The sequence below is a fragment of the Rhinopithecus roxellana genome, chromosome 13 (genome assembly GCF_007565055.1).
Source record: "Rhinopithecus roxellana isolate Shanxi Qingling chromosome 13, ASM756505v1, whole genome shotgun sequence".
Taxonomy (NCBI): domain Eukaryota; kingdom Metazoa; phylum Chordata; class Mammalia; order Primates; family Cercopithecidae; genus Rhinopithecus; species Rhinopithecus roxellana.
This window is the reverse complement of record NC_044561.1, coordinates 2,866,789-2,893,782: the sequence shown is the minus strand read 5'-3', so window position 1 is coordinate 2,893,782 and position 26,994 is coordinate 2,866,789. Positions and strand designations below refer to the sequence as shown.

Here is a 26,994-nt window from a genome sequence, read left to right as displayed (position 1 = left end):
CCAGGTGCCATGACTGGAAGTGGTGAGAAGTGGTCCTATGCAGGAGACCTGGAGACACCGCTAGCTTGAGTCCTGAGGTGGGAAGGAAGGGAGAGTGAGGGATGGAGCCAGGCTCCCAGGTTTTGGCTTGAGCAGCTGAGATGGGATGGCAGGGGAGCAGAGGTAGGGCTGACATCAGGAGCGGTCTTTGGGTCGAGTCCTCTGCAGTCCCCATCTGACACCCACTGGAGGTGCAGAGTGGGCAGCTGGCTATGAGTCTGGAGCTCAGAAAAGCTGTTTGCTCTGGAAATACACATCTGGGGCTCATAGTCATATAGATGTCATTTAAAGCCACGGGACTGGATGAGATCATTAAGGCAGAAGGTGTAGGTCGAAAGAAGAGGGCCAGGACCACTGACTGCAAAATGAGCCAATGACACCTACACCCACGGGGCTCTCGCGAGGTGTCACGTGAACGCACCCAACGAGCACTGGAACCAGAGCGGTCCCGGGGGCGGGGCTACCAGGGGGCGGGGTCAGACGGGGGCGGGGCCGAGGGACCAGTCGGCCGCTCCTGGCCGGAGGGCGGCCGGGGCGGTGACGTCACCGCATGACTGGGTTTTTATGAATGAAAGGAATCCTGTGAGTGAGTAATTCCGGGAAGCTCGCCTTACAACTCCGCGCGGCCTCGGCCCCCTGCGCCGCCCTCCCCACAACAAAACTCAGCGCAGCGCTCCCGAGCGCCCGGTTCAGAGCGACCTGCGGCTCAGAGCGGAGGGGAGACGGACCAGAGCGCGGGCCGGGACAGCGGCCGGGACAGCGGCGAGACGCGCGCGTGCGAGTGCGCCGGGCCAAGCGGGCCCAGAGGCGGGTGAGGAACGCGGGGCCAGGAGGGCGGTGCGCGGGACCCCGAGGCGGCAGGGTTTCCCGCCCCAGGACGCGCCTGGGGTGGGCGCCGGGGCCCGATCCGTCGGGGCTCCCGGGGCCCCATCGCCCGGACGGCTCGGGGCCGGGAGAAGGGAGCGGCCGTCCCGGGGACGCCGAGGACGGGGCCGAGGCCAGCTCGGCGGAGTGGGGGTGGAGACGGGGCCCCTTCCCAGGGCGCGGGTGGGGAGGCGGCGGCGCCGGGGAGGAAGGGACAGCGCAGGCTGGCGATCTCCGCGTCCGCCCGGCGGGGGCGGGGGCGCTGTGCTCCTACGTGACTTCGGTGGGAACAGGCCCTGGCCCGGCGCCGGCGGGCGGTGCGTGCGCGGTTTGTTTACGTCTGAGGGCGGGCGGTCGGGCGTGTGTTCCCTGGCGGGCGGCCTGGGTATCCTGCCCGGTGCGTGCGTGCGCGGTGTACCTCGGGGGGCGTGTGTGCGTTGTACTGTGTGTGCACGTGTGTGCTTGTGTGTGCTTGTGTGTGCGTGTCCGCGCGCGCGCTCCCTGGGGCCTGTACACCAGCGGTGTGTACCTCGGAGAGGGCGTGCCCTGGGCTGGCCACCGGAGTAAACGCGGAACAAGGACCCGAGCGAAGGAAGCGGACCCATGCGTCTTCACACGGGGTCTGGGAATTCTGGCCCGGGCCTCCCCAGTCCTACTACCCAGGGCTGTCCGGTCCCCGCTCTACCCGGAGTTTCCCAGGGCCTCCGCCACGTGACCCCAGTGTTTGTCCCCCGCCCAGAGCCGGTGCCCGCAGCCACAGGGTGGGGCAAGGTATCAAAGACCTCACCCAGCTGAGCTAGGAGTGAGGGGTGTGAGCCACCGCCGCTTGGCACTCTGGTGGATCTGGTAACAAAGTGAGTTGGAGCCCAGGTTCTTGTCCCCAGAGTTTGGGGCTCCCTAGGGAGGGAAATCCCAACGTACTCTCGTTCTTCCCAGGGTTGCCCATCCCCTCTGTCCCTTGAGAACAGGAAGGGCCAGAAAACCTTGACTGCAAAGGTGCGGGGCAGGGAGAGGACCACGGGCTTTCTCGCTAGTCCGGGTTCTGGAGGCTGTACCTGCTAGGTCTTGGAGGATTGGGTGGAGCCGGTTTCCGCCCTCCTGGTAGTTTCAGTTCACAAGTGGGACTAGTGAGATTAGACTGACCTACAGCTGGACGCTGGAAGCTAGCTGAGGCTCTGAGCCAGCCGGCAGACCCCGAGTCCTCACCCTGGGCCAGGCAGGGTCAGCAGGCAGTGGGAATAGGCCCCTGCACGAAGGGTTAATGAAGGAGGGGTGGGGCCTGACCTAGCCACCACCTACCCACTCACCCAATAGCCCTGCAGAAAGCACCTGTTTGTTGTAGCAGCCTGCAGGATGGGCTGGGGGCTAGAGATTCCTTGGTCTTAATCCACCTTCCCCCTCCACTCACCCACAGGCTACGGAATCATGGGAGGGGAGCAATTGAACTTCCTAATGTGAGGAACCATGATCTTTTGACTTTGGATCTTTGAACCCTGGGTGAGCTCTGCTACAGCAGCTGGGACCCTTAGTGTTCCCATCTGCCACTGGAACTAGGTAACAGCCAGGATGGCAGGATGGTGGGTAGAAGGGGGAAGCCCTGGAAGTCCCTGCAGACAGCATATTTTCCAGGCAAATTGTGGAAGAGAAAGAGCCGACAGCCCCATGTGAGGAGCTGGGGGTACCCAAGAGTAGGTGGGGTTTGAGTCAGGGGGGTTGGGGCCAGGAGCACAGGAACCAGACAGGCCCACCCTCAAAGCTGGGCAGGAAACATTCCAAAGTAGGGCCTGGGGTCAGGGGATGAGGGGAAGTGGCTGGTTGACTCAGTCCCAGATGGAAAGTTAGCATTGAGAGGTTTAACTTCCCATTGAATCACGCCGGGCCCTGCATTGCCACTGGGCCCCTGCCCTGGACCAGATGCCAGGGATGAGATGAACAGACCAGATCCAGAGACTGCCCTCTGGGAGCTTACAGCTGAGCAGCCGACACAGAGTTGAAGAAAGATCCACCGAAGTAAATGCAAAACACAGCTGAGATGGGTGATGTGAGGGAGAAGTCACTGTGGTTTGAAAGTATATAACAGCGCTCTGACTTAGCCAGGGCAATCAAGGAAGGCTTCCCTGGGGAGGTGACTAGTGCACTGAGCCTGATAGAGTGGTGGTTGTCTGCGAAGCCCTTGAGGGCAGGAACTGTGATTCACTTCAGGGTCTCCAGGGCCCAGCACAGAGCCTGGAACACAATGGGTGCTTCTCGGATGTTTGCTGATTGAATGAATGAGCCCTGGATCCCTGTCCTCGAAGAGCTCCACAACATATGCAGAAAAAGGCCTGGGAACCCCAGAGAAACAGGAAGCCAGGGCAGAGGCTGGAGGAATCTTGAAGCAGTCTCCCAAAAGGGAGCAGATCCTTCAGGGCTCAGGCAACTTCCTCCCTCACACACACTGGCATGCACTGCCCGCTTGTCCCTTTGGGAAACATTCAGGGATAGTAGAATTTGCTATCTGTTCATTCATTTGTTAGCATATGATCCTGGGAGAGAGTGGACAGGAACATGGTTGAGGCCTGAGGACCCTACTGTGTGGGCTTGCGGGGAGGCTGGCATTGCAGGGTTTTGAAATGGGCCAAGCACGGACAGGCTCGTGGGTTTGTGTCAGTAGTGATTCCTCTGACAGCTCTTGCGGGAGGATCAATGGTGGGGATTGGAGACAGAGGGCAAGGCAAGAGGCTGGTGAGCAGGCTGCTGTGGTCATGGTCCAGATGAAAGAGGAAGTGGTCTGTGGCTGTGCAGGTGGAGAAGAGGGCTAGTCTGATAGTCTGATAGTTTGCGTCTCATGCCCCCACCTTCAGGAAGCCTTCACCACTTTCCTTTCCCTACCTCCATTCTGCTGGTGGTCTTGGAGCTCTGAGCCAGAATCTGAAACTCTAAACTCGGAGATAGTCATCGTTGTAAGGTACCTTAGACTTGGAGAAGGTTTGGCATATTGGGAAAACTGAGGCCCAGAGAGAGGGAGTGCTGTAACTGAAGCCACACAGCGAGTGTGAGAGGGTGCCAGAACTAGGGCTGGAACCCCAGGCCGTTGCTTCTCTGTGGTGCTGGGTTCTCCCAGCCTTGCTCCCCTTCCAGCAGGGAGGAGGCTCCAGCAGAGCTGGCTGCCAAGACCTAGGAAAACACATTTTTTCCCTCTGTCCTCACAGAGCAAGCAAAATGGCTCAGCAGCCAGAGAGGAGCCCATGCCAGCGGGTGGGCCTTCTACAGGATGTCTCTGGAGTGGACTGGTGGGGCCAGGGAGGGGGACGTTGGAGGGTTGTGGCTGCTGACTGGACAAGGCAGTTGTCAGTCCCTCAAGAGTCACCTCTTTCCTTATGCCTCCAGAAGACATCATGAACCTGCAGACCCTGGAGGTCAGCTCTGCTGGCTTCCAAGGGAAGAAGTCAGGGAGAGGCGGTGGTGGCCGGAATAGAAGAGACAGGACCCCTGGGTTCCAGTCCACCACTGCTACCAAACAGTGGCTTGGTTGCCTCTGGTGCCTAACAGGGGATTGGATCAGCTACTATTTCTCAGGCCCAGGGTCAGCCAGCCTGGCAAAGGCAGAGGACCCAGGCCCCTTGGCAGCCCCTGGCCTGGGGTTGGCTGCGGAAAGCCTGAGGTTACCAGAAAGTTCCCCCTTCTTGTGACTCTCCCTCTGTGATTGCCTGACTTTGCTGAGCTAGGACATTCCTGGGCAGACGTGGGTGCCTCAGCTGACATCCAGGATGCAATTGAGGGGGCTGAGGCTGGGACAGGAGGGCATGGAGGAGTAGGGGAAGAGCAGGTTCAAAACCTTCCTAGCGCCTGAGGGTATTTCCAAACACAGCCAGCTTCCACTATTATCAAGGGTAGGGAATGGCTGATGGTTCCATCTCTCCGTTCCATCTCTCGGGCCTGGTCTGGAAGCACTGTTGAGGATTCTGAGGCTGTGTCCAAGCTCAGGAGAAAACAGTTCTGTGCTGAGAAAGACTCAGGGGCTGTGTCCTGCCTCACTGGGAATTGGTACTGTGTGTGGTTAGTGATATCTCTGTTGCTTGTGGATAGTGGGATGATGGCGAGATGAGGTGATCTTTCTTGCCTATGCCTCTTTTTTTTTTTTTAAGATGGAGTCTTGCTCTGTTGCCCAGGCTGGAGTCCAGTGGCTTGTTCTTGGCTCACTGAAACCACCTCCCAGACTCAAGCAATTCTCCTGCGTCAGCCTCTCAAGTAGCTGGGACTATAGGTGTGCATCACCACACCCAGCTAATTTTTGCTTTTTTTTTTTTTTTTTTTTGAGGCGGAGTCTTGCTCTGTCGCCCGGACTGGAGTGCAGTGGCCAGATCTCAGCTCACTGCAAGCTCCGCCTCCCGGGTTTACGCCATTCTCCTGCCTCAGCCTCCCGAGTAGCTGGGACTACAGGCGCCCGCCACCTCGCCCGGCTAGTTTTTGTATTTTTAGTAGAGACGGGGTTTCACCGTGTTAGCGAGGATGGTCTCGATCTCCTGACCTCGTGATCCGCCCGTCTCGGCCTCCCAAAGTGCTGGGATTACAGGCTTGAGCCACCGCGCCCGGCCTTTTTTTTTTTTTTTTTTTAGTAGAGACAGGATTTCACCATGTTGGCCAGGCTGTTCTTGAACTCCTGGCCTCAGATGATCCGCCCACCTTGGCCTCCCAAAGTGCTGGGATTACAGGCATGCGCCACCATGCCCAGCCTTGCCTAAGCCTCTTACATTTTACACACTAAGATTATTATGATCATTACCACTTAGCAAGGAATCCAGGACACAGGAAAAATGACTTGTGCATGAGGCCAGGCTGTGCCTCTGAGGTTCTGTATCAGCCGCAGCACCCAACGGGCAGTTGATTAACTTGCGTGGGGAGAGGCCTCCCTTCTCCCATTGGGTCTTTCTGTGTAGCTCAGGCGGCCCAAGCATCACTGCACGTGCCAGCTCCCCAAACGGCTGGCAAGGGGACCTGGACACTTAGCTGTCACTTGCAAATCATATCCCTAGGGGGCCCAACACAAATCTCGGAGAATCAGAGCTGGGGTGGCCTTGGAAACCGGCAAATCCAGCTTCATCTTCACAGGGCTAGGGAAACAGGGCCCAGGGAGGTTGCCCTGCCAGGGTTACACAGAGAAGAGGTGAGTGGCTCCATGTGGCCTCAGGCCTGAATTCTATTATTATTATTATTATTAAGACGGAGTCTTACTGTGTCGCCCAGGCTGGAGTGCAGTGGCATAATCTCAGCTTATTGCAACCCCTACCTCCCAGGTTCTAAGCGATTCTCCTGCCTCAGCCTCTTGAGTAGCTGGGACTACAGGCATGTGCCACCAGGCCCAGCTAATTTTTTGTATTTTTAGTAGAGACGGGGTTTCACCGTGTTAGCCAGGATGGTCTCAATTTCCTGACCTCGTGATCCGCCCGCCTTGGCCTCCAAAAATGCTGGGATTACAGGCGTGAGACACCTTGCCCGGCCATCTTTTTTTTTTTTTTTTTTTTTTTTGAGATGGAGTTTCACTCTGTCACCCAGGCTGGAGTGCAGCGGCACGATTTCAGCTCACTGCAAGCTCCACCTCCGGGTTCACGCCATTCTCCTGCCTCAGCCTCCTGAGTAGCTGGGACTACAGGCGCCCGCCACCATGCCTGGCTAATTTTTTTTTTTTTTTTTTTTTTTTTTTTTTTTTTTTTTTTTTTTTTTTTTTTGAGACGGAGTCTCGCTCTGTCGCCCAGGCTGGAGTGCAGTGGCCGGATCTCAGCTCACTGCAAGCTCCGCCTCCCGGGTTCCCACCATTCTCCTGCCTCAGCCTCCCGAGTAGCTCGGACTACAGGTGCCCGCCACCCCGCCCGGCTAGTTTTTCGTATTTTTTAGTAGAGACGGGGTTTCACCGTGTTAGCCAGGATGGTCTCGATCTCCTGACCTCGTGATCTGCCCGTTTCGGCCTCCCAAAGTGCTGGGATTACAGGCTTGAGCCACCGCGCCCGGCCTAATTTTCTTTTTTTAAGAGGTGGGGTCTTGCTTTGTCACCCAGGGAGTGCAGTGGCAGGATCACAGCTCATTGCCGCCTTGAATTCCTGGGCTCAGGGGTCCTCCTGCCTCAGCCTCCTGAGTAGCTGGGACCACAGGTGTGCACCACTGCACCCGGCTAATCTTTTTATTTTTTGGAGATGAAGTCTAGCCATCTTGCCCAGGTTGGTCTCGAACTCTCAGGCCTGAATTCTACCCCATGCTGGCTGTATGAGCCTGGATTACTCTATTGCCCTCTCTGGGCATTACCTCAGGATTGGGCAAACCAGGGAGATGACGGTGTGAAGGGACCAGGTTTCAGTCCTGGGCCTTTGCAGATATTCATTCACACCTGTTGTGTGACTTAAAGCAAGTGATGCCCGTCTCTGGGTCTCTACTTCCCCTTGGGTAAAGTGAGGAGGCAGGACCTGATGGCCTCGAAGGGCCTTTCCTGCAGTTCCCTGTGTGACTGCCACCAGCTGGGAGATGCTGAATCAGAGTGACACCCCAGTGCTGGCTACAGGCCTGACCCCTCCTAGACAGACAGCAATTCTAACCTCCCAGGTGCTCACTGACCTCTGCAGTGTATACCACTTGATTGCACCAAAACCCTGCGAGGCAAGTATTATTCGGATCCTTTAAATGGGAAAGTGGAGACCCAGAGAGATGGAGTGGCTCACCTCAGGTCACACAGCCTGAGAAAACAGAGATGGGACTTAAACCCAAGCTTGACTCCCAATCCAGTGCTCCTTTCCCTGTTTCCCACACCCCGCCTTTGGGCCCAAAGTCACGTGGATGGGATCCCCTCTGTTCTCTTCCCATTCTCCTAGCATCTGTACTGTCTCTGCCAACAGGCGCAAGGAAGCAGCTGGAGAGGAGGAAGAATTAGAGACAGGGCCAGGAGGTACTGAATGATGTTTCAGCTTGGAACTTGGTTTGGACACTGACGAGCTGGGTAATGGTGTCAGAGTCTCCATCCATCCACCCTTCCCCAGTGTCTGCTCCCTGCCAGGTCTTGAGATGGGTGGCCTCAAGCACCCAGAGCTGATTCAGCCTCTCCCTGTCTGGTGGAGAGACAGCAAGGAAACACAACTCATTACACACAGGGGTAGGGGTGCCTAACAAGTCCTAGGGATCAGGGAGGGCTTCCTGGAGGAGGAGATGTCTACACCCAGGGCAAAAGGATGAGTAGGAGTCTGCCAAAGTAGAGGGGAGTAAGGGGAGAGAGATGTCATGGGGTAGGAGGTGGCTCAGAGGCAAGACAGTGCGGGTGGGAGGAAGTGAAAGAAATTCTGTGTGGCTGGAGCAGAGTGGAGGTGGCAGTGGTAGGAAATGGGCGTGGGGCTGGACACACAGGGCCTGGGGTGCTGTGAGGGTAGGTCTGGACTCTGTCCTTAGGATAGTAGGGAACTATCTATCTATGGAACTAACTATCTATGGAAGGTTTTTGTTTTGTTTTGTTTTGTTTGAGACGGAGTATTACTCTGTCGCCCAGGCTAGAGTGCAGTGGCGTGATCTCGGCTCACTGCAAGCTCCGCCTCCCGGGTTCACATTGTTCTCCTGCCTCAGCCTCCTGAGTAGCTGGGACTACAGGCGCCCACCGCCACGCCCAGCTAACTTTTTTTGTATTTTTTTCGTAGAGACAGGGTTTCACCGTGTTAGCCAGGATGGTCTCAAATCTCCTGACCTCGTGATCCGCCCGCCTCAGCCTCCAAAAGTGCTGGGATTACAGGCGTAAGCCACCCTGCCCAGCTGAACCATGGACGGTTTTAATCTGGTTGGTGGCATGGTCAGATTCACTTGGTGCAAAGATTGTCCAGCTGCTGTGTGGGGATGAGCTGAGGGCAGCAGGAAGGTGTGCTGGGACCTCCCCAGGTGTGTGTAGGGCAGTGAGTGTGACCACTTAAGAGGCCTCCATTGGGTCGGGCACAGTGGCTCACACCTATAATCCCAGCACTTCAGGAGGCCGAGGCAGGTGGATCACCTGAGGTTAGGAGTTCGAGACCAGCCTGACCAATATGGTGAAACCCTGTCTCTACTAAAAATACAAAAATTAGCTGGGCATGGTGGTAGGCGCCTGTAGTCCCAGCTATTCAGGAGGCTGAGGCAGAACGAATCTCTTGAACCCAGGAGGCGGGTGTTGCAGTGAGCTGAGATCCTGCCACTGCACTCCAGCCTAGGCGACAGAGCCAGACTTCATCTCAAAAAGAAAAAAAAAGGCCTGCATTGAAGGGTAGAATCAGTGAGGGTGACGTGTAAACGTCTCCAGATACTGTCTGAAAGGTCAGGTAGCCCACAGATCTCATATGACTTTTCCAGGTAGGATGGGAGTGCACAGAGGCCCCCAAGGAGAGCTAGGTAGGCAGCCAGGGCCTGCCTGAGCCCCCTAGGATTTGAAGTGCTAGGCAGGGAAACTGAGGCCAGAGCCCAGGCTAAGCCGGCATGTTCAGCAGTGGGGGTTGCAGCTCAGGGTTCACCCCATGAAGCCACTGGTCTTCACCATGGATCCACACAGGGGTCTAAAGCTACCTGGGTCCTGACCTGGCACTCTGGGTCCACCCAGCTACCCCCAGCGCAACCTGTGTGACTCCTAAGACTCTCCTTCTTAAGGGCCACAGTGGCTGCCCCATCAGGGGATCTCTGCAAGCATCAACTTCCTTCTGTCCCACTCCTTCCTTCCCTCTAAACTGCCAGACCCCCTGACTGTGTGGGCTGGGAGGGGCTAGGGAGTTTCCTGAGAAGCCCTGGACTGTCCCCACCTCGGCCTGAGTCACACTGAGAACTCAGCAAGGATTCCTTGAGCATCTATGAGGTGCCAGGCGCTCTTCTAGGCAAGGGGGAGGCCCCGGTGAATGAGGTATAAGCTCTGCCCTCATGGAGCTGGCATTCTAATCGGAGGACTGGGAGGGACAACACTGAACACCACTGAACACCCACCATATATGTGAGTGATGATAATTACACATGAGAAAACCTGAAGTGGGGAAGGAACATGGGGAGTCTGTATGTGTGTGTGTGTGTGTGTGTGCGCGCGCGTGCGTGTCTGTGTGTATCAGGGGTTGCAAATTCTAAATTGAGTGAACATGAGATCTGAAGAGACCTGAGGGGGTGACAGAGCAAACTTTGTGGCTATCTAGGGAATAAAGATGCCAGCAGAGGCCATGAGCGGTGGCTCATGCCTATAATCCCAATACTTTGGGAGGCAGAGGCAGGCAGATCGCTTGAGCCCAGGAGTTCAAGATCAGCCTGGGCAACACGGTGAAACTTTGTCTGTACAAAAAGTACAGGCCGGGCGCGGTGGCTCAAGCCTGTAATCCCAGCACTTTGGGAGGCCGAGACGGGCGGATCACAAGGTCAGGAGATCGAGACCATCCTGGCTAACACGGTGAAACCCCGTCTCTACTAAAAAATACAAAAAACTAGCCGGGCGAGGTGGTGGGCGCCTGTAGTCCCAGCTACTCGGGAGGCTGAGGCAGGAGAATGGCGTGAACCCGGGAGGCGGAGCTTGCAGTGAGCTGAGATCCGGCCACTGCACTCCAGCCCCGGCGACAGAGTGAGACTCCGTCTCAAAAAAAAAAAAAAAAAAAGTACAAAAGGCCGGGCGCGGTGGCTCATGCCTGTAATCCCAGCACTTTGGGAGGCCGAGACGGGCGGATCATGGTCAGGGGATCGAGACCATCCTGGCTAACACGGTGAAACCCTGTCTCTACTAAAAAATACAAAAAAATTAGCCGGGCGAGGTGGCAGGCGCCTGTAGTCCCAGCTACTCGGGAGGCTGAGGCAGGAGAATGGAATGGCGTAAACCCAGGAGGCGGAGCTTGCAGTGAGCTGAGATCTGGCCACTGCACCCCAGCCTGGGAGATAGAGCCAGACTCCGTCTCAAAAAAAATAAAAAAGTACAAAAATTGGCCAGGTTTGGTGGCATGCACCTGTAGTTCCAGCTACTAGAGAGGCTGAGGTAGGAGGACCACTTGAGCCTGGGAGTTTGAGGTTGCAGTGAGCTTTGACCGTGTCACTGCACTCCTGCCTATAACAGAGTGAGTGAGACCCTGTATAAAAAAAAAAAAAAAAAAAAAAAAAAAAAAACGAAAACAAAAAAATGCCATCAGAGGGACCAGTGCAAAGGCCCTGGAAAGGAGCATGCATCCTGTGTTGAGGAACAGCAGGTGTGGCTGAGGCAGAAGAAGCAAAGGGGAGCCAAGCAGGACTGAGGTCGGAGAGGGCGTGCTGGGGAGCACTTTCTTTTCTTTTTTGAGATGGAGTCTCACTGTGTCATCCAGGCTGGAATGCAGTGGTGTGATCTTGGCTCACTGCAACCTCCACCTCCCGGGTTCAAGTGATTCTTCTGCCTCAGCCTCCTGAGTAGCTGGGACTACAGGTGCCCACCACCACGCCTGGCTAATTTTTGTATTTTTAGTAGAGATGGGGGTTTCACCATGTTGGCCAGGCTGGTCTCGATCTCCTGACCTTGTGATCCACCCACCTTGGCCTCCCCAAAATGCTGGGATTACAGGTGTGAGCCACCGCGCCCGGCCACTGGGGATCACTTTCTGCAGCACATTGTGGGCCATGGTGACGACTCTGGCTTTACTCCAGTGAGCCGTGGGAAGGTCCTGAGAGAGGCGTGACATGAGCTGACTTAACACAGCTACCTGTGTCACCCAGGGGGAAAGTGAGGCACAGAGAGAGTGGCTAACCTACCAGAACCCCACAACTAGTGAGCGAGACCACCTCCAAAATGCCCCAGGTGTGTCTGGCACCAAGGTCCATGTACTTTCCATTTCTCCACCTTGTCCCTGGGAGACACTTCGGTCCTGCCAGAATGTGTCAGAGGCTGAGCCGACCTGTGAGGTCAGCCCTGCAGACAGCTCAAGGAACCAGGGCTTGGACCTGGCCTCTTGCCCTCTGCTGTCCACCAAACTGGGTAATGCTCTTTCCGATATGGCATGTGTTTATAGGATGCTACAGCTCAGATCACAAAACATCTTCGTTTTCTTTTTACTTTTTTTTTTTTTTTTTTTTTTTGAGATAAAGTCTCGCTCTGTCACCTAGGCTGGGGGGCAGTGGCGCAATCTCGGCTCACTGTAACCTCCACTTCCCAGGTTCAAGCAATTCTCCTGCCTCAGCCTCTCGAATAGCTGGGAATACAGGTGTGCACCACCACACCTGGCTAATTTTTGTATTTTTGGTAGAGATGGAGTTTCGCCATGTTGGCCAGGCTGGTCTCGAACTCCTGAACTCAGGTGATCTGCCCACCTCAGTCTCCTAAAGTGCTGGGATTACAGGCGTTAGCCACTGCGCCCAGCCTATCTTCCTTCATTTTCCTTGGCTTCTTATTACTGCCCCCTCCCTTTGGAGACAGATGAGAAAACTCGCGTTCACAAGGAATGGCAGAGTAGATCCTATCAGCTAGGGACAGAGCGGACTGCTGATTTAAAGGGGCTTTTGGGAGTTGGTCCCCTTCTCCAGCCCAGAGCAATGACCACTGACCCTCCATGAGTTTTATTCACCTTTGTCTCCCCGTTACCAACTACATGTTTGGCAAAGAGTAGCTGCTCAATAAATAGTTATTGAAGGAGCATGCAGCTGTCAGGCATGTGGGAGGGGGGATTAGGAGATGAGAGGCCCTCAGTGATCTAGGGATGGCTGCCCCATCTGCCTAGGGCATGCTGAGTTAGTGTGGGGCAGTCCCCAGGCAGCTGGGAAAGCTTTTCCAAAACAGAGGTCTAGATGAAGGAGGCCTGGGGAGAGAGGGGATTGGCTGATATTGTATCTTATGGGGTGCCAGGTGGGCTTTATAAAAAGGCATTTACTGGCAGGGTGCAGTGGCTCAAGCCTGTAATCCCAGCACTTTGGGAGGCTGAGACGGGTGGATCACGAGGTCAGGAGATCGAGACCATCCTGGCTAACACGGTGAAACCCCGCCTCTACTAAAAAAAATACAAAAAAACTAGCCGGGCGAGGTGGCGGGCGCCTGTAGTCCCAGCTACTCGGGAGGCTGAGGCAGGAGAATGGCGTAAACCTGGGAGGCGGAACTTGCAGTGAGCCGAGATCCGTCCACTGCACTCCAGCTTGGGCGACAGAGCGAGACTCCGTCTCAAAAAAAAAAAAAGAAAAGAAAAGTTCTGAAAAATCAAATCAAAGGCACATATCCAAGCCCCATGTGGAAGAATGGTCAGGAGAGGGACATCTATTCATTTGGTGCACACTTACTGAGCCATCTACTATATACCAAGCACTTATTTAGGCATATTGATGCCATGGTGAGACAGGCAAGGCCTCTGCCTTCATGGGCTTCCGTTTTGGTGGAGGAGGAGTGGGAAGGAGAAGCAGATCATAGATGAGGAACCAAGCATGAGAAATGCAGAAGAGGTGACTGTTACAAGGGTTAATAGGCGGGGTTATGTGATGTGACACAAAGAGGCGTTTAGCCGGAATGGTCAAAGAAGGCCTCTCGAGGAGGTGACATTGGGCAAACACCTAAATGATGACGAGTCACCATGGGGAGCTAGAACAGTAAAGAGAACAGCATGTGCACAGCTCCCAGGCTGGAAGGAGCCATTCAAGGAGGCCTGTGGAGCAATGTGGAGAGAGGAAGGTGGCAGGTTCTAAGATAGCAGAGGCCTTGAATGGCAAGGTAGTGAGTTTGGATTTTATTCTAAATGGGAAAACAAAAACAAAACAAGGTGACTTTGACCTCCTTTCTACCCTAGGTCTGCGGCCCAGAGGGCACCTTCTGCAAACATGTCTGTGGATCCCCTATCCAGCAAAGCCCTAAAGGTGAGGAGCCAGCCTCTGTCAACCCAGTGAAGCCCTCCCTCCCTGCCCATGCAGAGCCTCCTCATCCCAACTTCCCCTTCTTTCCTGGAATCCCCTGGGTGGCTCAGCAGGCACCAGGCTTTCATGATGCCGAAGGGAAGAGCCACAGCCACAGGCTGGGACTAGGAGGCCTGGGCTCTGGTCACAGGCTGCATGTCCCTGGGGTAGGTCACTTCCCTCTCCATCCTCCTTCCCCATCGAGTCAATTCCCCCTGGGGCATTCAAAGGTGCTTTCCGGGCTGGGTTTCTCTGGCTGAGTCCAGGGCTTGGCGCTAGGTTAGAATTCAGGTTGAGCCCCGGGGTGGCCTCCTTTTGTGTCCGGATCCTAGTTTGGCCTGGTTTCCCCTTCCTGGATTCCTGCTCCCCTTCGGGGTTTTGGATCAAGTCCAACCACCACCTCGGCGGCTAAGGCGGTGAAAGAGGAACACCGAGGTGTGGAGCGGGGCACCGTCCCCAGTCCCTGGGCCTCAGTTTCCCCATGCCCGCAGATCAAGCGAGAGCTGAGTGAGAACACGCCGCACCTGTCGGACGAGGCGCTGATGGGGCTGTCGGTGCGCGAGCTGAACCGGCACCTGCGCGGGCTCTCGGCCGAAGAGGTGACACGGCTCAAGCAGCGGCGCCGCACACTCAAAAACCGCGGCTACGCCGCCAGCTGCCGCGTGAAGCGCGTGTGCCAAAAGGAGGAGCTGCAGAAGCAGAAGTCGGAGCTGGAGCGCGAGGTGGACAAGCTGGCGCGCGAGAATGCCGCCATGCGCCTGGAGCTCGACGCGCTGCGCGGCAAGTGCGAGGCACTGCAGGGCTTCGCGCGCTCAGTGGCCGCAGCCCGCGGGCCCACCACGCTCGTGGCGCCAGCCAGCGTCATCACCATCGTCAAGTCCACCCCGGGCTCGGGGTCTGGCCCCGCGCCCGGAGCGGACCCCGCCCACGGCCCGGCCTCTTGCTCCTAGTGCCCGCCCCCGCCATGCCCCAGCCACGCCCCTCCGGCTCCAGCTCCCTCCCCAAAGTGCCTGAGCGCTGCCTCTGTGCCCAGGCCCCATTTGTCTGCAGCACTGGCCCCTTGGTGCACACACACTCCCTCCGTGGGCCCTGTCTTCCTCTTGCAGCCCCCAAAACTTGGACCGAATGGCCCTGGGAAGGGGAACTTTGGTAGGTTGGGGATGGGACAGAGGTCTGGATCTGGGATCGCCCTTGGCTGAAAGTTTAGCCTTTTTAGATTGAGAGATACAGAGCCGGCTTAGAGGACAGCTGTTGGGGGAGAAGAGGGCACCCCTCATCTTGGAAACTGCTCTGATTGTGCCAATATGCCCTCCAAACCCTCCCAGGATTCAGAGCTAGGTTTGGCTGTCTGTGACTGACGGGCCGTCCTGCTGAGAAACTGCACTGAAGAGATGCCTCCACCTCTGGTTGAGGCCTGGGGGTGCCTGACCCTCCGAAACTAAAAGAGTGGGTAGGAAGACTAGTGAAACCCAGTTCACAGATGGGGAAACAGGCCCGAGGTCACATTTCACTTAGTGGTTGTGCTGGGACCAAAACCTGGGTTTCCTCACTGCTGCCCTAAGATTCCAGCCATGGTTTTCAGGGGGACAGTGCACAGGGACTCAGAAAGGTGGTGGGAGGGCATCCCTGGCCTGGGAGACCACTCGCTGCAAGGGAGGGGGAGAGAAGCAGAGGGAGAGAGAAGGTGACATGGATGGAAGAGTGGGAAGGAGCTGGCCTGTTTCAGCCCTAGGCTGTCCCTGCAGCCAGGGTGTCCGGGGGCTGGCCAGTCAGAGAAATGGGGCCATGGACTGCTGTGGCAAATAGGGAGACAAGGAGACAGACCCTGCAGTCCCACTACAGCCTGGAGTGGGGTCCTAAGAAGAAGGGTACCACCTCCACCTCTGTCAGTGACCACTGTGTGGTGGGGGCTGACCCCTGCCTTTGATTGTCATTCACCTGGGAAGCCCAGCCTCAAGTCCCTCCCCCAACACTGTCCACACTGCCCCTCCCCACTGTTTATTTATTGCACGGATCTAAGTTATTCTCCCCAGCCAGAGCCTGAGCTCCTGTTCCCTGGGGAAAGTGGCGTATGGCCCTGAGCTGGACTTTATATTTTATATCTGCAAATAAATCACATTTTATCTTATATTTAGGGAAAGCGGGGTAGCAACAACAAAACATGTTTGAGCCGGGCGCGGTGGCTCACGCCTGTAACCCCAGCACTGTGGGAGGCCAAGGAGGGGGATCGCTTGAGTCCAAGAGTTTGAGACCAGCCTGGACGACATGGTGAAACCCCATCTCTACAAAAAATACAAAAATTAGCCATGCTTGGTGGCTCATCATGCCTGTAGTCCCAGCTACTTGGGAGGCTGAGGCAGGCTTGGTGGCTCATCATGCCTGTAGTCCCAGCTACTTGGGAGGCTGAGGCAGGAGGATCACTTAAGCCCAGAAGGCAGAGGTTGTAGTGAGTTGAGATCGCACCACTGCACTCCAGCCTGGGCAACACAGCAAAACTCTGTCTCAAAAAAAAAAAAGTTTAAAAATATTGCCCGGCTCCTAGAATTTATTTATTTCCTGACTTACAGCAAGCGAGTTATCGCCTTCTGTATTTTGTAGACTTTCTAAATAAAGTCAAGTTCTTTTTCCACAGAGAATAAGTGTGTATCTTGGACTATCTTTGTTGGGGAGGGGTGTCTAGAATGGGTTTCTGCTTTCAACCCCGTGGGACCTCTGGTGGTGGGGAGGGCTAGTGCACATCACCAGCTGTTGCACAGGGTATGAGGTGGGGTGGAGACGGCTACAGAGACCAGCGGTGCTGAAACTGCGATCCTTCCTTTTGGTTGCTTAGAGCACAGGAGCTCCTGGGGAAGACAAAGCCATGAACACAATGAAATTTAGAGCTACATTCTGGTGGAGCATGGTGGCTCACACCTGTAATCCCAGCACTTTGGGAGGCTGAAGCAAGAGGATTATTTGAGACTAGGAGTCCAAGATGAACCGGGGCAACATAGTGAGACCCCATCTCTACAAAAAATAAAAAATAATTAGCCACGTATGGTGGTACACGTGCCTATTGTTCCAGCTACTGGAGAGGCTGAGGTGGGAGGATCACTTGAGGCCAGGAGTTTGAGACCAGTCTGGGCAACATAGCAAGACCCCCATCTCTACAAGAAATTTAAAAATAAGAAAACAGGCTGGGCACGGTGGCTCACACCTATAATCCCAGCACTCTGGGAGGCTGAGGCGGGTGGATCATTTGAGGTTAGGAGTTCAAGACCAGCCTGACCAACATGGTGAAACCCCATCTCTACTACACACACACACACACACACACACACACACACACACACACACAAAACCACCCGAGTGTGGTGGTGCATGTCTGTAGTCCCGGCTACTCGGGAGGTTGAGACAGCGGAATTGCTTAAACCCGGGAAGCGGAGGTTGCAGCGAGCTGAGATCGCGCCACTGCACTCCAGCCTGGGTGACAGAGCGAGACTCCATCTCAAAAAAAAAAAAAAAAAAATTAGCCGTAGTGGTGTGGTTGAGCCCAGGAGTTCGAGGCTGCAGTGAGCTATGATTGCACCACTGCACAATCTAGGTGACAGAGACCCTGTCTCAAAAGAAACTTAGGGTTAAATTCCCTGGGCATCCCTTTAGTGAACAGACACTCCCACCCAGAGAGGAAAAATCCCAGATTTCGGAGTCATTTTTCCAGCACTTTCACACTGAGGTCTGATTTTCTACAGCCAAGTAGAAACAACTATCTTCCCTGTTTCAGAAGGCCCAAGGAGGCAGAGTGGCTTTCCCAGCCCCTGTCTGCAGACCTAAACCATACCCCCGTGTCTTGACCTAGGCCTCAAACTCACTAATTTCAACCCAATCTGCCAGCCCTTCTGGGGCACCCTGAAGGAGCAGTAGAGTCTACTGTGGTCTGTGGGTCACGGCAACTGGGGTTTGAATCTAGGTGTCTGTTCTTAGCTGTGGGATCTTTGGTATTTGATTTCTCACAGCCTCAGTTTACCCATCTGTAAAATGAAGATGCTATGGGGCATGAAGCGTGAAAAACCCTGGGGACCCTGTGCTACAAGTTTTTTTTTTTTTTTTTTTTTTTTGAGGCGGAGTCTCGCTCTGTTGCCCGGACTGGAGTGCAGTGGCCAGATCTCAGCTCACTGCAAGCTCTGCCTCCCGGGTTTACGCCATTCTCCTGCCTCAGCCTCCCGAGTAGCTGGGACTACAGGCACCCGCGACTTCGCCCGGCTAGTTTTTGTATTTTTAGTAGAGACGGGGTTTCACCGTGTTAGCCAGGATGGTCTCGATCTCCTGACCTCGTGATCCGCCCGTCTCGGCCTCCCAAAGTGCTGGGATTACAGGCTTGAGCCACCGCGCCCGGCCCAAGTTTTTTTTTTTTTTTTTTTTTTTTGAGACGGAGTCTCTCTCTGTCGCCCAGACTGGAGTGCAGTGGCCGGATCTCAGCTCACTGCAAGCTCCACCTCCCAGGTTTATGCCGTTCTCCTGCCTCAGCCTCCCGAGTAGCTGGGACTACAGGCGCCTGCCACTTAGCCCGGCTAGTTTTTCGTATTTTTTAGTAGAGATGGGGTTTCACCGTGTTAGCCAGGATGGTCTCGATCTCCTGACCTCGTGATTCGCCCATCTCGGCCTCCCAAAGTGCTGGGATTACAGGCTTGAGCCACCGTGCCCGGCCGGGCTGCAAGTTTTAACACTCAGAACACACATTTACAGTGGCACAGACCGGGGTGAGGTCAACTGTGGGGCTGGGTATGGGGCCGGTGGGGTAAGGCACCAGCTGGGCAAAGGTGCAGGATTTGAGTCCTGGAAAGGGCCAAATCGCATAGGTCGGCCACGTCCACAGGGCTTTCTCCCCTTCTCAGGCTGGGGCTCGGTGCTTTCCCTGCCAAGACCATGACCCTGAAATACTGAGTTCAGTCCTGCAGGAGGGGCAGCAGGAAGCTGCGGGAGGACGCAGGACCCGCCTCGGGAGGCTGGCGGGAATTCCCCCACCCACGCTGCATTCCTGAGTGCTCCCGTCAGCAGCAAGCCAGGCCCTGAGAAGGCATGCGGTACTGGAGAGACCAGGCACTGTGCCCACAGCCAGAGGCCCCCTGCCCCAGGGTCCCTGGCCCTGATGGTCCCAGGGTGGAGGATGGGCCCAGAGATGCAGGAAGCTTGTCTGGAAGGGGGATCCCAGGAAATCCTGCGAGAAGCCTGCAGGAGCGGGGCTGCCAGCATGTGGGCCCCATCGACCTGGCTGACCAAACAGGGAAGGAGCATTGACCACCTGCGGCCCGGCTGTCCTGGGGGGGGAGCTTCCTGGGGGTTGGGGAAACCCTTTGTCCGAGGGGGGCCTGGGCCTTGACCTTGGTCCCTGTGAATCTGAACCCCCATCACTTAAGGGTTACACACAGGAAGGAAAGAGTTTCCTAAGCCGCCCCTGCCCACAGCCACTCCACCCACTCCAAACCCAACACAGGGGGCAGGGAGGAGGAAGGAAAAACCTCAGCCACAGGCGGAGATTTCAATACAATCTATATTATCTCATATATATATTCTTCCTCACTTTATTTGCTCACTTCTGTCACGCATTTAAAATGTCACAGAGACCAAAATAGAGTGGCTTTCTGGTGGAACTCATGGCAGTCATACAAGATACAAAACTAGGAGACTCTGTCTTCTCATACATCATACAATTAATTTTTCAAGTATTCTTTATGTACAAAGAGCTACTCTATCTGGAAAGAAAATTAAAAAAAAAAAAAAAAAAAAAGACAAGGTAGGTTATGCATCCTAAGGAGGAGGGGATGGAGCGGTTGGGCACGTGTTCCCATCCCCATGACCCCAGGGACTGCTGATTCCCTGCCACTGAGCTCCCCCCACCCCACCCTCCACCCAAACAGCAACGCTGGGGCAGGTGAAGACCAGGGGGTGGGCGTCAGCAGCACACTTTGGCCTGGAGGGAGAAGGGAAGCTATGTCGGAGACAGCTTGGTGAAAGCAGACGGCGGGGGCAGGGCCAGGGCTGGTCCTCAGCCTGTGTCTGCACCCACCTTCCCGGGTCAGGCCCCCCAAGACGGAGGGGGAGAGCTGGCCTCTGGCACCCACATGCAAGCCTCTACCACGAGGGAAGGAAGGAGGCCAGGAAGACAGCCAGGCCCCGACTCTCCTCACAGGTGGCAGGGAGGGAACCTGTTCATTCCAGGAAGGACCGAAAGAATCCCCAGTGAACACCGGCAGGGTCCCTCTCCCTTACCCTACCAGCTTCTCGAGGCGACTGCAGCCCAAACCCAGGGATAATCTGGGTTTTAAATGCCAGGACACTTTGCCTATAGGGATGTGTTGTGACACGAGGCTCTTCCTAAGTCAGGAGCTGGTATAAGCCCAGCCTGCTGGGGGCTCCAGCTCTGGAGGCCCTAGGTCTAGAGGTGTGGAGGGGGAGAGGAGGGGCCTGGTGCTCCTGAACACTCCTGAGGCCTGTCTGAGGGCTCTGGGCCCAGCACTGCAGGATCCTGTGAGCGCCAGCAGCTGAACGAAGAGCCCCAGGGAGCATGTGGGACAGACAGGGAGCCAGAGAGGGGCGCTTTCACATGTGACTAAGGCACAGAAGAGATGGGCCAGGGGCCGGATGGGGCAGAACACCAGGCCCTGTGTAGATGGGGGCCCCAAGAGGAGTCTGGGACCATTCCCCCACCTCTCAGCTCCCCATCGTGTGGCCACCCCTCCCAGCCTCCCTGCCAGACTGCCTTCAACCGGAAGCTGGTCTGAAACATGGAGACTCAGACCTTTCCCCTGAAATGGGAGGGAGAAGCCCCAAAGAGAGAGAGGACCCAGCACCAGCCTGGAAAGGAGGGCTGGGAGCCCCTGAACCCTGGAGCAGCCAGGAAGCAAGGGCTCTGCCCAAAGCTATCGAGGAAGGACCCAAGTGAGCCGGCAGTGCGGGCTGTGGGCTGTCCTTGGTAGGCCAGGGGAAGGGGCATGAGGCAGCCAGACCTGTGGCCATGATGGGTGGGGACACCCAGGGGCCCAGAAGCCCCTGCTTCAACAGAAGTGGTGCCCAGAGGCCCCTGAATGCCCTTTCTGGGTGGGGCCTGTGACTCCCAGTGTCTGGCTCTGATCCTTGCAGCATGCCAGGGAGGTCAGGAGGGGAGGACCACAGAGCGCCCACATCCCCGCTCCTGCCCGGGGTGAGGTGAATCTAGCACTGGACAAAGGTGGACAGGGGAGGGATGCAGGCGGGAAGAGCCCAGGTCAGACAGGGTATTGCACGGTGTGTGTGGGGGCCACAGCTTGCCGACCTCAGCCTGAGAGTCTCGCGGGGAGAAGGGGCTAGAAGGCTGCAGCCGCTGGTCCACACACAAGCATTGGGGCCTGGGCGCGGCTGGTCCCAGCATGCCCCCAGCACAGGATGGGTAGCAGGGGCATGAGCCTTGCTCCCAGTGTCTTCTGCCCTCGCCCGGGCAGTGCAGGCTGGGCCGTGTATAAATATTCCTGAAGGCCCATGGGCGATCCTGGCTGTCCCCGGTTCCTCTGGAAGCGACATGTGAGTGTTTCTGGTCCAATAAATAAATGGCGGCGTGAGTGCTGTGCCAGCTACCTACTGGCCTGGTGGTGTGGCTGGAGGTGGGGCACAGCCTGACCATGGCTACGGCGCCAGCACTTCTGCCACCGCAGCCCGCACCTAGAACTCATCATCAGAGCTGAGCAGGAGAGTCTTCTCATTGTCGCGGGCGCCACTGAGGCTGTGGGAGCGAGAGAGGCCGTGGGCGCCACCACGCCAGGCAGGCCCAGGCTCCAGGGTGGAGTGCTGCGTGTACTGCTGGTAGGCAGGTGAGAAGTTGTGGATGGCGTCCTGCACGATGTCATGCGGGCTCATGGTCTCCTTGAGGCTGCTGGAGATGCTCTTCATGGGGGCGCAGCGGCCTGCCGGGCAGGGGGCGGGAGGGGCGGGTGAGGAGGCTGCTCAGCCCCTGCCCATGATCCTGGGACAGACCCCCCTAGCCCAAAGCTGTGCCCTTCCACCACCCCTTCTGGGACAGAGAATGGGGTCCAGGATATGAGAAGGGGCAGGAAAAAATGGACTCCTTTGGCTAAGGAGCCCCAAGGGGAGGCTCAACTGTGAAGAGGAGCAGATGTAAGCCCCCACTGGGAGCCGGGCCGGCTGGGGGAGGGACCAAGGCTAGAGACTGGCGAGCTATGGGCAGTGAGCCTGGAATGCCCCAGAGAGGCCAGGGCAGGCTCAACCGACTGAAGTCGGGGCGTGTGGGGCCAGAGGGCCTGGAAGCCAGGGGTGCCCTGTTCCACAGGCGCCAGACGCGTCCCCCACCACCTGGGGAAGAGCTGTGCTCCCTCCACTCTGGAGAGTGGGCCAGGGCCTGGCCCCATCAGGACCAGGATGGCCTGCACCCCCAGGGCAGCAGATGCGACTCCCTGGCTCCCTCTAAGAGGGCTTCCTCCTCATCTCCTCTAATCAGTCGTCCCGTCCTCGCGGGCTCAGAGGGGAAAAGCGGCCCAGGACACAAAACCTGGACGTAAGGGACAAGCCTAACTCCAGAACCGAGGATTCCTGACTCAGCTTGTGAACTCTTGGAAACATCATGAAATGCCCCGATACCCCATGAAGAGCACTGTGACCCCAGAAGAGGGCGGGGCACATTCCAGAACGAGAGACCAGGACGGAAGCAGGCAAGCTCTACAGAGGGTGGCCCTTGGCAGGTGCTCTGGGCATTCCCACCCAGGGGTGCCCAGGGGAGGAGATGAGAACACAGAGGAGCTACAGAGAGAGGCATGCCAGTGACAGTGACCAGAACTGACGTGCAGAACAGACATGCAGACCAAGAGCGGGACCTACCGTAAGGGCCGTATGTTGGCACTGCCCACGGCCAAACCCCGGCAAAAGCAGGGCAAGGGGGGTGGGGAGAGAAGCCAAAGAAATAGAGAAGACAAGAGACCGCTGAGTGAACAGTGTGTGCCCACCACCGAGGCCCGCCAGCACGACACACCACACACCCTGCCCCCACCCCCCAGGCCCCCACAGGGCACCCAGGAAGCTCCAGGTGCCTCCTGGGGCTTGGCAGGGGGGATATCCACCTAGGGATGACTCCTCCCCTGGTGTTCACGCCAACAGGAAACATCCGCCTGGCGGCTGAGTTCCGCCTCCAAGTCTAGGTCAGGACGTCCCATCCCCACTTCTTCCCAGGCTAGCCTGGGGCCACATCTGCACCTCGTATTTTACAAACCTCACAACACTTCCCAGACCAGGACATGGAGGCTCAGAGGGAGGGGTTACGATCGCACAGCTGAGCCAGCTCTGCACCCAAGCCTATCCTGAGGGCGGGCTAAGGGTCTGGGCCTGGGTTAGAGGGTAGCAGGGGGCTCAGGACCAGTGCGGAGGCAGAGAAGGGCAAGCGGCTTCCCTGGCCGGATGCAGGTATGTCTAGGGGCGGTGTGTGGAGGGACAGCTCAGGCTGGGCAGCAGAGACCCAATGGGGCAGGAATGGTTCTTTGCCGTGGCCCCCCCTTGCCCCTTGGGGAGGCCCCAGGCCGATGTTCCTACGGGCACAGGGTATGCCAGACCAGGTCCAAGGGACATTGCCGTCAATGCTGGGTGGGTGTTTGCTAGGTCCTTCCAACTGGGCCATCAGCTGGCAAGCCCTGGCCTTTGTGTACCTGCTCTTTGGGCCATAGAGTAGGTCTTCCCCCACCAGGGAAGGCACAGAGGAAGGGGGGTGGGAAGTGGGCCGCAGAGCCCCGCTGCAGACAGACATTTCTACAATCACACTACCCACCACGGAGCCTGTGTGGGCCTGCAGGTAGGCCCTGGGGAAGTGGGTTTCTTGCCTCCAGCCACTCGGGCAGACAGCTGGCAGCAGCCAGGCTCCTGGGTAGATGTGTCAGAGGAGGCTCCCCTCTCCCCAGTTCCTCCTGCCCCTTCACTGGCTCAGTCATTCTCAGGCCTTCCCAGCCTCCTCGTCCCCATCCTCTAAGGACAACCCCCTCTGCCCAGTGGCCAGAGGCAGCCCTTCCGGCCCACTGGAGCGTCTCGGCAGCAGCACATTCACACCACCCTGGGAGTGCTTAAAGCACGGAACTCTCAGAGCACACAGCCTGCCAGCCCAGACCCATTACAGCAGCATCTCCGAGGGTGGGGCTGGGTATCAGCCCTTTCAAAAGCTCTCCAGGGCATTTTCCAGTACAACTGGGGCTACTTACCACTGTTCTAGCAAGAAGGAAGATGCGCAGGTGTAAAAGAAAGCTGTTAAAACCTATTACCATCCGAGTCTGTTTCTCAGAAGTATTCTTTTTTTAAAACATAGTATATGAGATGAGGGAATTACAGGACAAAATGGAAACCACAGTGTTGGGTGTCAGAAGCCCGAGGGAATTTGTCTGTTCATTACAGTCTCTGTCTGTATCATCCCTGGGTCTCCACACTTGGACCTGCTGCAAGAGACAGGTGGCCTGAGCTTCCAGGACCGAACTGCTAGTGCTGGTGGCACCTGCTCTTCCCCGACCTCTGTGGCCCCATTTCTGCACATAGAGTGGGGATCCCATGTCCTGACCCAGCCGCACCTGTAGGATGCTGGGAGGTGGGAGGGCCCTGGGATGTTTGGGGCTCCCTGCTTCTCTCAGTGGGGGTCGCCTAGGACCCTGGCTCTTACCTTGTGCGTCCAGTCTCTTGTCAGCATAGACTTTGTAGGTGAAGGCATGCCGCAGGGCCAGGGCTGCAAAGAACATCTCCACACAGATGATGAAGTCCTGGTAGCCAGCAGCCACAGTGCCCTCGCCCACCGACACACGGGCCGAGTGGATTTTGGGGATGGCCCCACACTTCTCCAGGATGGCCAGGAGCATGCCTGGATGAGGAGGCATGGGTGTCTGGACCCAGACTGGTCCCCTTCCTGGTCCCCCATCTTCCACAATGCCCCACTCAGCTACCCACACGCCCCAGTAAGGATGTAAGCAGGGCCACAGCTGCTCCTGTAGGGCAGGAGTAGCAACACAAGGCCACAGCCTCCGGAAACCCCGCTCTCCCAGCTCTTTGCCAGCCACCAAAACTGAGATGTCAGTGATTACGCAGGGTCTCCTAGGCCCTCCCATTCATGTAGCGGCCCTGCCAAAGCTCCCCCATCCCCTGGGAAAGGCCCTTGAGGGCTCAGATTTCACCCCCAGCAAGTGCCCAGTGGGCTGAGGCCCCTCTGAACAGGCCCCACGGGCACCAGGGACCATAAGCAGAAGGGGCAGCAGGAAGCACAGAGGACAGGGCAGCATGGGCAGCCTCGAGGCGCTGGGAGGGGGCTCACCTTGCCAGAAGGAGAGAAAGATGACAGACTTGACCATGAAGAACTTGAGAACGGGGCTGTAGGGGCTAAGCAGCTCCCGGGTGGCAAAGTAGAAGAGGAAGAGGGCGTAGAGGGCCAGGCTGACGGAGATGTTGTAGATGATGGTCACGTAGAGGTAGCCGCTGGTGACGCTGCAGGACGGGGAGCATTTTCTGGCTGGGACACACCCTTGGAGGGAAGGGGCTCTCCTCGACTGCACCACACACAGTCCCCATGGCTCTTAGCCCCACATGTCCAGCAGAGCTCAAAGAGCCACTGAAGGGGTCAGAGGGGGTGATCAAAGCGACAGACGGGGGTGGGGGTGTACGGGGTGCGTCTGCAGGCCAGACCAGCTCTGCTGCCTCTGCGTGACTCATGGACTTGTCTACGCCCTGGTGCCCACACTCCTAACGCTGGACACCAGTGTGGAAGCCAGGGCTGAGCTGGAGGCCACAGCCTGACAGGCAGGTAACAGGCGTCAAAGTGGGTGACACTGCTCAGCTCTGCCGCCTTTTCACTCGGTCGGCTGCATCCCCCTGACCTCCCTTTGCTCATCTGCCCTGGTAGGGCTATTGTGCAGTTCACAGACAGTGTGTGACAAGTGCTTCAAAGCACAGGGCTAGACACATGGTCACTTTTTTTTTTTTTTTGAGAGACGGAGTTTTGTTCTTGTCACCCAAGCTGGAGTGCAATGGCGTGATCTCGGCTCACCACAACCTCTGGCTCCTGGGTTCAAGCAATTCTCTTGCCTCAGCCTCCCAAGTAGCTGGGATTACAGGCACTCATCACCATGCCCAATTAACTTTTTGTATTTTCAGTAGAGATGGGGTTTCACCATGTTGGCCAGGCTGGTCTTGAACTCCTGACCTCAGGTGATCCACCAGCACTGGCCTCCCAAAGTGCTGGGATTACAGGCGTGAGGCACCACGCCCAGCCACATGGTCATTTTCACTAAGCCCAGAATGAAATGCGTGTGGTCAATTTACACAGCAGGGGCTTATGTACCTGTAGACTTGAGCCGACCTCTTGGGACTCTGACCCTCTTGCTCCCTGCCTCAGCAGTGGTCACTGTCCCCTTGTGGCCCATCCCTTCGCGGTACCACTCTGCAGCCTGGACGTGAATGTGACTGCTGCCAATGGTTCCCTCCTGGGCCGGCAGCAGGGCCAACTGCAAGGGTGTCCACTGGTGGGCTTGGACTTCAGGGGGGCGTGAGCACCAGGCACCCAGGAAGGTCACAGCTGTGCGGCCACTCTGGCCGCCCCCTTCCCTGAGCCAAGGCACCAGCCTGTGCCAACACTCCTCCCACACACCCCGGGGAGCACCCGCTGCTTACTCAAAGTCCCCATCCCGGTACTTGCCGAAGGCCTGGAGGACCACAGTGCTGACCGCCATGAGTGGCTTCACCACACAGAACTGCAGGGTGGCCTGTCGGGGGGAAAAGGAGGTCGAGTGTGGAGGAGGAACGCAGAAGGCATGAAGCAAGCTCTGCTTCTGGCAGCCAGAACTGTGCCGGATGGAGGGACAGAGAGGATGAAGGGGACGGAGGGGACGGAAGGGACGGAAGGGACGGAGGGGACGGAAGGGACGGAGGGGACGGAGGGGACGGAGGGGACGGAGGGATGGAGGGACAGAGGGGATGGAAGGATGGAGGGGATGGAAGGATAGAGGAGATGGGGGAGATGGGGGATGGCTCTGTGTCCTGCTCCCAGGGGACTGTGGTCTGCACGGGGCAGAAGGCAGAACATATAGGAGATGCAGCCCACACAACGCCGTGTGTGAGATGAGCATGTGGAGGAAGGAAGGAACAGTGTGGCAGGGCATGATGGAGGCGGGGGACAGGAGATGCACACAAGGAAGCTTCTCGAGCCATGACCATCAGGAGGATGCTGGAAACGAAAAGTTCGACAGGCAGAGGGGGCAGCTTGCACCAAGGCCCCGAGGTAGAGGGTGG

At 57.0% G+C, this 26,994-nt stretch overlaps 2 protein-coding genes across 2 annotated transcripts in view; one reads left to right on the top strand and one right to left on the bottom strand.

Annotated features, from left to right (window-relative positions):
* Nucleotides 1-519: 519 nt before the first annotated feature.
* Nucleotides 520-16,060, top strand: MAFF (MAF bZIP transcription factor F). The gene is made up of 3 exons (XM_010389230.2): nucleotides 520-850; nucleotides 13,626-13,692; nucleotides 14,220-16,060. Exons 2-3 carry the CDS (start codon nucleotides 13,657-13,659, stop codon nucleotides 14,676-14,678), a joined length of 495 nt encoding a protein of 164 aa, XP_010387532.1. The 5' UTR covers nucleotides 520-850; nucleotides 13,626-13,656; the 3' UTR covers nucleotides 14,679-16,060.
* Nucleotides 16,061-19,240: 3,180 nt separating this feature from the next.
* TMEM184B (transmembrane protein 184B) overlaps nucleotides 19,241-26,994 on the bottom strand; it is a 54,104-nt gene continuing 46,350 nt past the window's right edge. Inside the window, exons 6-9 of the mRNA XM_010389233.2 lie at nucleotides 26,377-26,468; nucleotides 25,025-25,194; nucleotides 24,383-24,577; nucleotides 19,241-21,644 (exon numbers count right to left, since the gene is read on the bottom strand). Coding sequence (XP_010387535.2) covers nucleotides 21,403-21,644; nucleotides 24,383-24,577; nucleotides 25,025-25,194; nucleotides 26,377-26,468 — 699 coding nt within the window. The 3' untranslated portion in view covers nucleotides 19,241-21,402. The remainder of the gene's footprint in view (nucleotides 21,645-24,382; nucleotides 24,578-25,024; nucleotides 25,195-26,376; nucleotides 26,469-26,994) is intronic.